At 41.0% G+C, this 13,121-nt stretch overlaps 1 protein-coding gene across 3 annotated transcripts in view; it reads left to right on the forward strand.

The window, feature by feature from the left end:
- LOC143829830 (solute carrier family 9 member C1-like) overlaps positions 1 to 13,121 on the forward strand; it is a 188,666-nt gene that overhangs the window by 108,584 nt on the left and 66,961 nt on the right. For all 3 annotated transcript variants that reach the window (XM_077321296.1, XM_077321297.1, XM_077321298.1), the window contains 3 exons: positions 4,061 to 4,112; positions 5,254 to 5,402; positions 12,584 to 12,709. In XM_077321296.1, coding sequence (XP_077177411.1) covers positions 4,061 to 4,112; positions 5,254 to 5,402; positions 12,584 to 12,709 — 327 coding nt within the window. The remainder of the gene's footprint in view (positions 1 to 4,060; positions 4,113 to 5,253; positions 5,403 to 12,583; positions 12,710 to 13,121) is intronic.

The following is a 13,121-nucleotide window of genomic DNA, read 5'->3' on the forward strand; positions in this document are numbered from 1 at the left end:
TTATGCCCTTGCAATTCAGGTGTAATTGAATCAATTGCCCACATTATATTATACTGTGACTTTTATAAGGTTACCAGAAGCCGTTTAATCTTGCCCTTGATATCAAGGTTTCCTGGATTTACAGATGATCATCTAATTAACATCTTGCTTGCAGATAAAGATAATTCTGTTTCTTACATGGTGGTAAAGTTTTGCTATACTGCTAGCAGAGTGCAGAAATCTTTGGTTACTGTTGATGCTGAATGACCTGACTGTCAAAATGCTGTATTAATGTTTTGTGCCTTTGTTAACTCCCTGGTGCCGAATGTCCTGTTAAAACGCTGTAATAATGTATGTGGTCTGTAGATACTTTGATGATGGTCAATGACCATAATAAAAAATTAAAAAAAATAAATAAAAAATAAAGGTGACCAGACAGCAAGCAAAAAAACTATTGACTACTTATTGCAATTAAAGGCACTCAAGGCCACTTTGAACTGACATGTTGCTATTTCAAAAAAGAGTGAAAATTAACGTAATACTAACCTGGTTTCTTAGCTGGAATCTATTCATAATTCTCTTTGTTTCAATACCTTTTTCACTGCTGTAACCTTTTGGGAGATGGCAAGTTAAAACAATATGGAATTAGAAATAAACTTTTAAAAATTAAAAGTGCTCTACTGTAACCAATGAAAAATAGATATTACAAGCAGGGGACCTGTGAGGACTTGCAGGAAACATCTCATTTTCCCATCTTCTTTTTTCTGTCAAAGCCATCATATCATCCCCCACTTTTCTTTTTGTTTTATCCTTTCCTTCCCACTGATCCACCCACCAGCCTCCCTTTATCTTCTCCCTGTCTTCAGCTTTCCGTCCTTTCCTCCCACTACAACTTCTTTCTAAGAAAACTATGCCCCAGTTGTGTGATGCTGGTTGATAGGATGCAGTGTGATATTTATTTGTTTGTTTGTTTATATTTGGATTTATATACCGCCATTCTCAATTAGGCTCATGGTGGTTTACAAACAATACAAGAATAAAAGCACAATAAAACCCCATAATTTTTCCCTTAATAATATTATAGCTACTACTACTACTATGCGGCAGGTGAAAAATCCACTAGCTATATCCTCGCCTCATCCAGCCAGGGGACAATCTTCCTACTATTCTTCTGGTGGGAGTGAGGTATCAGATCAGTCAGATGGACATGGGGGATCCTAGATCAAATATCAGGGACCCCGCCCTGGCCTCAACCGTATGCCTGGCGGAAGAGCTCCGTCTTGCAGGTCCTGTGGAAAGTTGACAAATCCGGCAGGGCCCTTAACTCCTCCGGGAACTCATTCCACCAGGTTGGGACCAGGACTGAAAAGGCCCTGTCCTGAGTAAAGGCCAGGCGAACGTCACAAAGACCCGGGAATACCAGTAAGTTCATACCTGCAGAGTGAAGAGTCCTGTAGCGGGCATAAGCAACCAGGCGGTCCCACAGGTAGACAGGACCCAGACTGCATATAGCCTTAAAGGTTATATACCAAAACCTTGAACTTGACCCAGAAACAGATTGGTAACCAGTGCAGTCAAAGTACCGGCTGAATATGGGCCCTCCACGATGTCCCAGTAAAGACCATGGCAGCCGCATTCTGTACCAGCTGTAGCTTCTGGATCAAAGACAAGGGCAGGCCCGTGTAGAGCAAGTTACAGTAGTCTAGGCTGGAAGTGACTGTTGCATAGATCACTGTGGTCAAGTGGTTCGAGGACTGGTAGGGTGCTAGTAGCCTGGCTTGGCACCGATGGAAAAACACTGTCTGGGCTACTTTCATGTCCTGAGCCTCCATCAAAAGGGAAGCATCAAAGGTCACTCCCAAATTCCTGGCAACTGGTGCAGGTGTTAACTGTACCCCATCCAAGCATAGGAGGTGCGCTTCCTGAACCTGCCCTCTTCTGTCCAGCAACAGGACCTCAATCTTGGAGGGCTTGAGTTTCAGGTGACTCTACCTGAGCCATCCAGCCACTGCTTCCAAACAACTGGAAAATGTATTTGGGGAGAATCCGACAGATCTAGCAACACAAGTGCGGCAGAACCACCCCAGCCCAGCTGGCACCAGATATCATCCGTCAGGGCGACCAGTGTGGTCTCCACCCCATGGCCAGGATGGAAGCCAGACTAGTATGGATCGAAGGCCGAAGTTTCCTCCAGAAATGCTAGGAGCTGATCCGCTGCGACCCGCTGTATTACTTTGCCCAGAAATGCAAGATGCGAGACAGGGCAGTAACTGGCGGGGTCCCATGGGTCCAGCGATGTTTTTTCAGTAAAGGGTGCACCACTGCCTCCTTGAGCCCTTTGGGGAACTCTCCAGATGTCAAGGAGAGGTTGATAATCTTCCTCAAGGGACCTCCTATCTGCTGGTTGCCTGAATTGAGCAACCAAGACGGACAGGGATCTAAGGGGCAAGTGGTTGCCCTCACTGAACCTAGAAATTTGTCCAATTTGGTTAAAGAGAGCCACTTGAAGTTATCAAACACTAACCTCCGTGATGGCCAGTTCACTAACCAAATCTATCATGGCAGGTAGATCATGGCGGAGTGACAGAACTTTGTCTGCAAAATAGCTCGATAAAGCTGCACAACTTAAATCCAATTTCCTTATCATTTGACGCCCTTCCTCGAGGGCAGTGAGAGACCTAATTACTCTAAATAATTGTGCTGGGAGAGAGATTGTGAATGTGATGGAATGATGTTATTCGCCACCAGATCTAGCGCTACACCTGCGCCAAAGATCAAATCGAGGGTGTGACCAGCCTTATGAGTAGGACTGGCAACAAATTGCAAGAACCCTAGTATCTCCATGGCCGGCACTAGATCCGGGACAAGGACTTAGAGATTTATTTCAATTTCCACTGTACCACCTTCCCAACACTATTTCCTATTCCACATCTCCCAACAACTCTCAGATCCTCACCCTTTCCTGATTCCTTCTCTCCTTCCACTCACCAACCTGTTATATTCTTTATTTGCTTTAGTTATATATTTCCTTAGGCAGTTTCCGCACATCAGCAAAAACAGCGTTACACCAGCTGAAAGGCAAAGTGCTAAATTCTATCGCACCTCCCAGCCGCTCCTCACCTTTTTACTGTCCTGTCTTTGTCTACCTTCTTTTCACGTGTCTTACCCTTCACATCTGCTGCTGGAAATGGTGAGAGAATGCAATGCGCCTTATACCCACTGTGCTTCCACCTGTCAATCATTCCAGTCAACCAGTCCCATTTCTCCATGCTTTAAAGATCCTGTGATGCCCACTCATTTTTTAAAATCACACTTCTCCATTGAAACACCTATGCATAGAATCATGAATGCATAGTGCTTTTTGAACACCATGCCTTATACGATCACAAGTCCTTTGATACTTTTAAAAATTAATCTCATTCCTGATTGGGGGAGAGAAAACTTTGGAGAGACATGCTTTGTGTTACAAGTTTGGAAAATATTATTTCATTTCTGGCATTGCCTGCGCGCTTGTCCGCCTATTCATTGCTCCAGGAAGCTAGCAATTTTTAAAAAGGAACAAGGGAGAGGGAGGCGGGTGCGAGGGCAGAATGAGGCAGGTGATTTTAGCGCATTCGAGCCTCCATACCTTCCCTCTGCTGGCTGCCTGCTGGTTGCTCTCCAGCAGCTAGCGCTAAATAGGTTGGTGCATCCACTTTATGCAGTTCCTGAACTCGTGATTTAAAATGGAGGATGTAGCAAGCCCAGGTACTGGATACTGGCGACATCATACAGAGGGGCCAGAATATAGTAACTTCTTTTGGCAAACATTACACTACATTTAACGGGTATGGAAATGCCTCTAGAATCATAGAGCTAGAAAAGACCACACAGGCAATCTAGTCCAACCACCTGCTCAGTACAGGATCATCCTAAAGCATCTGTCCAGCTACTGCTTAAAGACTACCAGTCAGAGGGAGCTCACCACTTGCTTATGCAGCATATTCCACTGCTGAACTACTCTGTGATTTCTGATATCTAGCCAGTACCATTCTGTATTTTTATGGACATAAATATATGTTTACCTTTTTTTGAAAAACAGGATTTAAAAAATATATTTGATAAGAACAAGCAAGAAGCCATGAAGGAATTAGGTAAGCATTTATAGAGATATCTTACACTAGAAATGTCTGTGTTGTGGTTATTATATCTGTTGAGGTCATTTACATTTATTTAGTCCAAATATCCAAAGTTTAAACAAAATTCTGGGGAACATTTAAAGTGATATGATATAGATACCCAAGCATTGTCCTTGTATCTACTTGTAATGTTTAGAAAGAATAGTTGGCTCCACCACCAGCTGGTTACGATGGGGTTGGGCCTGATCACAAAAAAAATCTGGTACTATAAAAAGTACTGTTCTCCAGATCCAACTCTATAGTTTGTAGAATCAAAATTATTATTATTCTGTTTTCAGACACTGTAACTGTGTGAACAAGAGTGCACAGACAATGGTAATTTATCATGTAGATGGGGTGTGTGGGACGTGCATACTGCCAGGGGTCTTGGAAGACACCTCCTATATCAATTTATGTCAGAAGATTTGTATACTCTCTCTTCTGACATTGAAGCATTGGATTTTATAATTCCTGGCTGTCCTAGGAAAGCAGTGAAGTCAACAGTAAGCTTTTTATTTCAGTTGATTTTGGAAAATTATGTTCCAAAATCCCCCATGAAACCATAAGAGTTCCTCCCTACCAGCTTAACTGCAGGAAAAAGGCACATTCCTGAGGGATCTTCTAAATAATACAAGTGATGTGAGCCAGGCTGGGTATCCCCTGGAACCTGTCTCATTCACTCATACTCCTGTGGACATCTTAAATATTTTGTCAGTTGGTGCCGCTTGGAGCACTATTAGGGAAAGGTTTCTCCAAGGGGCAAATAAGGCTTCCCACTGCCTATTTCCACTTGAGCCCACTGATCCGGCTCACATATATTGTTTAGATGCATCCTCAAGCTCAAGATAAGCATAAAGGCAACTGTCTTCCTCTTCCCTCCTTTCTTAAAACAAAAAAGGAGGATACCCCAGCTACTACCCTGCTTTCCTTGCTCAGTAAGGCGCACGGCTATTGTCTGAGGTGACAAGGAGAGACACTCACCTCAGCATACTTTCTGAATGATGTGGCTCATATCTGAGGATAGAAAATGTCTGTTCCCTAAGATGTGCTTCTAGTAGTCTAGTGGTGAACTGTCACCAAGCATTTTGTGCATGAAAACTAAATATTTTTGTTGTAGGACTAATGCAGCATGAGTATCCAGAAATTGTTACTGCTGTGAAAACTAAGCAAGCAGTCCAAACGGTGCTAAACACTGCTTTTGAAACGCTTAAATTTATGGTATCTGGAGGAATTGTTAATGACCATGAAGGAAAAGAACTGTATAAGGTAATTTTAAAAATGCACAGATAAATATGTAACTTACACAAACCGAGTATGTGTTTGGTGGGACTGGTTTGGGGTTAAAAATATAGTGGATGGCAAACACTCAACCCAGTAGATCTAAAAGTAACATTACTTGAATTCATAGTAGATCATGTACTTCACAAAATAAATGTATGATATTAACTCTGCCCAGATGTTGGGTGCAAGTCTAGGAAGGGGGGAAAAAGCATTTCAGTTTCATTTTAAATCTGACTATTTAATCAAGATTAATAGAAAGTATTCTACTTGAAGATGACAGATTAAAGTGTTCAGGGTTTTTTTCTGAATGTTGGAAACCCTTCTTTGACTTTTGGGATTGAAACTAAAGTTATCTCTTGACTGATCTAACTGTGAAACATTAATATAAAAAGGAGAATATAAAACAGTAGAAGATGATGTAAGAAACTGCTAAGAAACAGTAGTAGCCAGTTCTTTTTAAAAACTATAAGCTGTATTAACATGGATCTAGCAATCAGTCTGTAGAAGATGCTGACAGTCATAGATCTTTCCTGCGTTCCCTCTGCCCACTTCCTCCTTTCCAAATCCTGGAAAGTTGGTAATATGGGTTGCAGGATTCAAATGGACTAATGGTCATAGGAATTTGGGGGTTACAAACGTGGAGACTATTCAAAGTTCCTTTTTTAAAAAGTTTTAATTCTGCCTTATGGTACTCCATCTGATTAGCTTTGGGCTTTTGTGGGTGTTGCTCTAATTAATTATTTCAGGAGACAGAAGAATATTTAAGCCAACCAGCTAGTAAAGCAATTTCTTACTTAAATGTAGAAAAATAGTTACATAAATAAATGGCTGCAGTGGGAAACCACCTCTCAAACATACTATGCATGGCAGCTGTTGTGACTCCTGAGTTTTCTTTATCTGTCTCCTCAAACAGCTGCAGAATAGCTTTGCGGCTGTGATGGTAGAGCTTAATTAAATTTTGGTTCTCAGGTTGTTTCTGGTGGGTTCAATAATGGAAATTGATTCTCCCCTGGAGCCATAAATTGTGGAAACTGACTCCCTTAGACCATTTCCACATTAGGAGACATGCCTCATTTTAGCCTTGCTTTGGACTTTGATTGGATATTGTGGGTTGGCACTCTACTTTCTGCATTTGGCCTTTCCTCCCCTCTTTTCACAGGCTGTAATTCACTGTATGTTTTCCATATTGGGGTCAGAAGGTGGCAGCCTCCCATAATGCTTTGCTCCCTTCCCCATTCCAAAAAGGTATATATTTTTTTGCAAAATGGTGCCTGCTTGCACCTGTATTTGAATTGTGCTCTATCATTCCACATTCCCTCACCCCCCTTTCCCCCAGGGTTAAAAAAAAAAAGATTATCATGTTACAATGCTGTAGCGTTGTAACAAGCAAGCCTGTTTTTAAATCCCTGGATTGGAGAAGGCAGCAAGCTTCTGAAGGACAGGGGGGAGGCAGACATGGAGAAATCCACATGTCCCTCCCCAATGTTGCAGGGGGCAGCTGTTGTATCACATCAGGGAGGAGAGGCATGAAGGTCCTTTTCTTCTCCTCCCCAATTCGAGCCCTAGCTGCACAAGGCAGCTGCAGCTCATATCAGGGAGGAGAAGCATGGGGACCTTGGTGCCTCTCCTCATCATGCAGTCTGATAGCTGCCTCATGGCAGTGTCAGGCCCCGATGGGCCTGACAGTCCTTGGGACAGCTGTCAGATCGCATGGGGGAGGAGATGCGCCAAGGTCCTCTTGCTTCCCAATCCAAGCAGCAGCTGCCTCATGCAGCATTTACTGATATGCCTTCTCCAGTCCTCCAGGGACAAAAAGTCTTGCATGTTACAACACTACAGCATTATGATGTGATAACCTTACTTTTTAAAAAGACACCGGGGGGGGGGGAGGTGAGGGAACATGGAATGAAGGGGCACAATTGGGGGAAAGAGACACAGGTCTGTAATGGAGGAGAGACTACAACTGCTCAGGAACAGCCAAATAATCCACCAAAAACAGGCCCCATTATTATTTTTTTTTATTCAAAGTTTTTGTTTTATTTTCCAAGAATAAAGATAGTACAATACAAGTAATCTACATTATTGATACAAAAAAAATAGATTGTGCTCTTCATTTAATACACTTAATTCCCCGTTTCAATCCCCTTTTACACAATGGTATGAACTTTTGCCCAAAGCTTATAAACTTTTTCACGTTTCCACCACATTTAGGAGGAGAAGCCTACTTTGTTACCATCTTTCCAGCATTTGTTTGCATAGTTTTTAACAATTTTAACGGTCATTTTTGGTGTCCCATAACACCTATGAAACAATTTATACTTAACACAATCTTAGAGCCATCCACATTTCCACCACATTTAGGAAAAGAAGCCTACTTAGTTGTACAGAAGAAAAATATATAGGTTGTTATATGAGTATAAGTTATATAAGTGTAAGTTGTTAATACAAAAAATAGTAAAATAAAGTCTTCGTTAGTTACACCTCCTTGATTTGGTGCCGCCACACTTACATAATAGTGAGCAGTAAAATATAGTCTTCATCTGTTATTCTTAAACCCACTCCATTAGATGTCTCCTTTTAGTTAAGCTTTAATTTTGGGCTAGAAGGCACTGCGAAGATATATTTACAGATTCAGCTTACTTAGAAGATCTTAGACCCCACATTAACTTAAGAAAAGCCCCAGTCTTCTTAAGGGGGTCTCATGTTGAGGCTTGCTGCATCTTGTTTCTGCATCTTGTTGTTCCCGTAGACTTGTGTTCTGTCCAGATGGCCTTTGGCGTAGAAAATGCAGTTGTACTCTTTCCCTCAGAATATGCATCGGTGAATCTTGAGGCAGTTGTACCTCCTAGGCTCATAGTTTTTAACAATTTTAACGGTCATTTTTGGTGCCCCGTAACACTTATAAAACAATTTATACTTAACACAATCTTAGAGCCATCCACATTTCCACCACATTTAGGAAAAGAGGCCTACTTAGTTGTACAGAAGAAAAATATATAAGTTGTTATATGAGTATAAGTTATATAAGTATAAGTAGTTAATACAAAAAATAGTAAAATAAAGTCTTCGTTGGTTACATTTACACCTCGATTAGGTGCCTCCTTTTAGTTATGCTTTAAGTTTAAACTGGGAATCACTGTGGAGATATGTTTTATAATACAAATTCAGCTAGCATAGGAAATCTAAGACCCCACACTTACATAATAGTATAGACTTACAATGAGCAGTAAAATATAGTCTTCATCAGTTATTCTTAAACCCACTCCATTAGGTGTCTCCTTTTAGTTAATCTTTAATTTTGGGCTGGGGAACACTGCGAAGATAGATTTAATAATACAGATTCAGCTTACTTAGAAGATCTTAGACCCCACATTAACTTCTTAACTGATTATATTGCCTGTGTGGCTGCAGAAGAAAAGAAAAGGGAGAGAAAGAATTTCAGCCACTGCTTCTCCTTTCCGTTCCCCAGTCTTCTTAAGGGGGTCTCATATCGAGGCTTGCTGCATCTTGTTGTTCCCGTTGACTTGTGTTCTGTCCAATTGGCCTTTGGCATAGAAAGTGCAGTTGTAGTCTTTCCCTCGGAGTATACATCGGTGAATCTTGAGGCAGTTGTACCTCCTGGTCTCCAATATCAGTACAGTTTTTTTTCTGAGAAGCTCCATTAAATCGATTACTTTCACAGCAGATCCATATATCTTTTGATTGGTTCTTATGTACTGTTGCTTTGGAGTGGCTGTATGTCTTTTTAAGAAGGGTGTCCTTATCTAGGCCCCATTATTGTCAACCAGCAAATACAAAAAGAGCAAAATCAGCCTGTGTTCAAGTGTCCCTAATCTATAGATATCACTGACTATCATGTTTCTAGATATTATTGAATCCCATGTTTCATCTTCATGGCTTCTGTCTAGGCACATGTGAATCTACAGGCCTGCCACAGAGAGGAGCTAGAAAGCTTCTTTCTTCAGTATTAATCCAAATTCTTCTACCTCTCTTTCAGAGGAGTGAGGAATCTTATCCTTCCCAAAAGTCCTGTAATCATAGAATCATAAAATAATAGAGTTGGAAGGGCCCTCATGGGTCATCTAGTCCAACCCTCTGCACTATGCAGGACACTCACAACCCTATTGCTCATCCACTGTAACCTGCCACCCCCTTAAGCTTTCACAGAATCAGCCTCTCTGTCAGATGGGTATCCAGCCTCTGTTTAAAAATTTCCAAAGATGGAGAACCCACCACCTCCCAAGGAAGCCTGTTTCATTGAGAAACCACTCTAACTGTCAGGAACTTCTTCCGGATGTTGAAATGGAATTTCTTTTGAATTACTTTCATCCCATCGGTTCTGGTCCGTCCATCCGGGGCAAGAGAGAACAACTCTGCTAGATCCTCGATATAGCAGCTGTTTAAATACTTGAAGATGGTTATCAAATCCCCTCTCAGTCATCTCCTATCCAGGCTAAACAGACCAAGCTCCCCCAACCTTTCTTCATATGTCTTGGTCTCCAAAACCCTCACCATCTTTGTTGCCCTCCTCTGGACACACTCCAGTTTGTCTACATCCCTCTTCAACTGGGGTGCCCAAAACTGAACACAGTACTCCAAGTGAGGCCAAACCAGAGCAGAGTAAAGCAGTACCATCACATTTCTTGGGGAACAGGTAAGGTGCCAGATGACTGGAGGCGGGCGAATGGATCCGGGTAACTACTGACCCATCAGCTTGACATCTGTAGCTCATGAAAAGAGGACAATTCGAAATGAGTGTAATAACAGAAGAAAGAACCTATCCTAGGCTATAATAAACATTTAAACAATTTAACTATAAATGTAAATAGAAATGTCTTATCTCTTCTTTTAATAGAACAACCAAAACGGACTCCAGATTTAAACAGTTTTCAAAGTTATTTTCATCAGTGGTTGTTATCAGTGGTTGTTTTTCCAACTTAGTGTTTGCTGGTGAAGTCCTTCACTAGGATCTATTCTTCTTGACAGAATTTAAACAATATATATATTGGCCTTTGGCTCACAGGTATGGGGAAGTTTTAGTCAAAAGACTAGGGGAGTGCAAACGTGCATGTGCGGCAGCTCCACGCATGCACGAAACTCACACGTGCGGGTTTGCGCCCCATGATGGGCGTGAACGCACATGCTCCATGCATGCGCGTTTGCGCAGGGCTGCCGCGCATGCGTGGCGCCCCGGGCTGCCTTCCAACCCCACCCCTCCTAGCGGTCCGCAACCGGGAAAAGGTTGCGGGCCACTGATATAGAGAATGGAGTAGAATTGTTCTCTCTTGCCCTTGAGGGACAGACCAGAACCAATGGAACGTGTCCAGAGGAGGGCAACAAAGATTGTGTCAGGGGGTCAAAAGAAATTTTATCTAAACATCTGGAAGAAGTTCCTGACAGAGCACTTTCTCAGTGGAACAGGCTTGCTTGGGACCCAGGAGGTCCCTTCCAACTCTATGATTCTACGATTCTGGATGCAACTACAAAATGACTGACATGGGAGAAAGAGACCATTATAAAAAGGCTGTGCAGGAGGTGCAGCCAACCATAAAATGTAAGGGTCTGAGGTTATGCATAACTCCAGTAGCAGGTCTTTAGCATTTCAAACAAGTTCTGCTTAGTTAACATACTGTTTAACAATATTGTCTTGCATATACACAAAATAAGCATACATATTAAGCTATCTAAGACATCTTCATCTGGCAGTATCAGATGTAACCCGCCTCGAGCCTCCGGGGGGAGGCGGGATATAAATAAGATGATGATGATGATGATGATGATGAGTCTTCATTTGCAGGCATCTAACACACATATGCAAAAGTAAGAAGCAAAAATGCTTTTCCTGGTTTCTTCTCTGCTTTAGATGAGTCCTTCTTGCATCAGCCCAGACATCTGCAGCCTGTTCTGTATCTTGTAACAATGACAGTTGTTGCTGGAGGGCTGGAGAGATCTCATTCATGTGATGTGCACAATCATAGTGAGATCATAATCAGATGTTGAGAGGAGCATAAATAAATTTTGAAAAGTTACCAAAAATTGATGTAGTGATGTTATTATCAACTTCCACCTGAATGATTAAGATATATTCAAAATGACAAATTCTGATGACTTCAGTAGATGATCTAGTGAAGTGTATTAAGCATTTTAGCCATGCTGACCTATCATATTTAGTCACAAGGATATTCTGCTGTGTTTTTAGAATATCACCCAGTTGTTGGCTCAAGTGAAATAATTTACCAAAAGTCACATTCAGCACTATACCATAAACATCAAAAACTCCAAAAACTACAATTGGTCCTAAAAACACTTGGTGCCAAGAAAGTTGTTGATGGGTGCCATGACACCACATTGTCGGAACTTGCTTCTACTTGCGAGTTTTATTATTGGGACTGGAGTAATAATAAATGTGTTGATGCTCTTGATATTCAATCATAATTTGTTCTGCATCTTTATTCAATGATATTCAATCATAACGTTCTGCATCTTTATTCCACATTTCTCTAGTAGTTTCAACCTGTTTGAAACCCTTTACATTTGTCAAAAAAGTAAGCATCCATGCTTATATATAGTGAATTCAAAACCAAAAGGCACATCATACTTTTTATTAAGACAAACTAAAATAACACAACAAAGGGTGCTGGTTTTCAACTTCACCAGCTGTCGGGCTGGTGATTAAAAGCGGGATTGATAAAAAATATAAAGGCCTCTCTGGCAGCAACCTGTTCTTTGCTGAAAATATAACAACCAATAATTGATCAAATGTCACAGAGACATTTGATCAATCATTGGTTGTTATATTTACATTTCGTGGCTTCTATTTTTTGTTCCCAATATTTCAAGGGTACAGCTAATACTAAGACTGCTGTATTATTCTGTTGACTTTCTAAAGGATCCTGAGCATTCTGTTCATCAGAGAGTGAACAGAATGCTCAGAATCCTTTAAAAAGTCAACAGAATAATACAGCAGTCTTAGTATTAGTGGAAATTAACTTCAGTTGATGCATTAAGTGAAAACTCAGTGTAAGCCAAATTGTAGTGGTGTGCTTATTTATATAACAGTAGTCTCATAATGGATAAAACTTCATTAACTAATCCGTACTTCAACAGCATGTTTTAAATTTTAAAAAACTTTAAGTTGTTTCTATACGGGTAATTCTCTTGTTTAGATGATCCTATTAAAACAAAAACAGCTTGCAATGCTTCCACCTATGATTGCACCACCTACTGCAGAGGAGCTTCTGCGCAATATCATGTGGTTACAGAATGATAAAGATCGTATAGACTTTATTCAGGTAAGATCTGAATTCAAAACCTTCCTGTCAAATACGAATTTGGTCATAAAAATATGTTATTCCTTGATCGTAGAAGTTGCCAAATTTGTAGAAGCCATGACCTGAAAGAGTATGAACCTACCTGCACCATCCACAGGATACATTTATCTAAACTCTAGGCCTACCGTATATGCTTGAATTCAATAAAACCCATGCACCCAGACTAGGATTGCCAACCTACAGGTAGTGTTACCCAAAGAGGCAGCCCCCAATTAAGGTGGGGGGAATTAGCTAAAGGAAACAGAATGAGAGGTAGGTAACGAGGAACCAGGTTTTTCCCCCTTTAAGAGAACTCTTAAATTAAACAGATGGATATTCAACCAGAAAGGGTTTTATTTAAAAGAATAAAACAAAAAATTACACAATAAAAACA

Source organism: Paroedura picta, chromosome 2 (genome assembly GCF_049243985.1).
Source record: "Paroedura picta isolate Pp20150507F chromosome 2, Ppicta_v3.0, whole genome shotgun sequence".
Classification (NCBI taxonomy): domain Eukaryota; kingdom Metazoa; phylum Chordata; class Lepidosauria; order Squamata; family Gekkonidae; genus Paroedura; species Paroedura picta.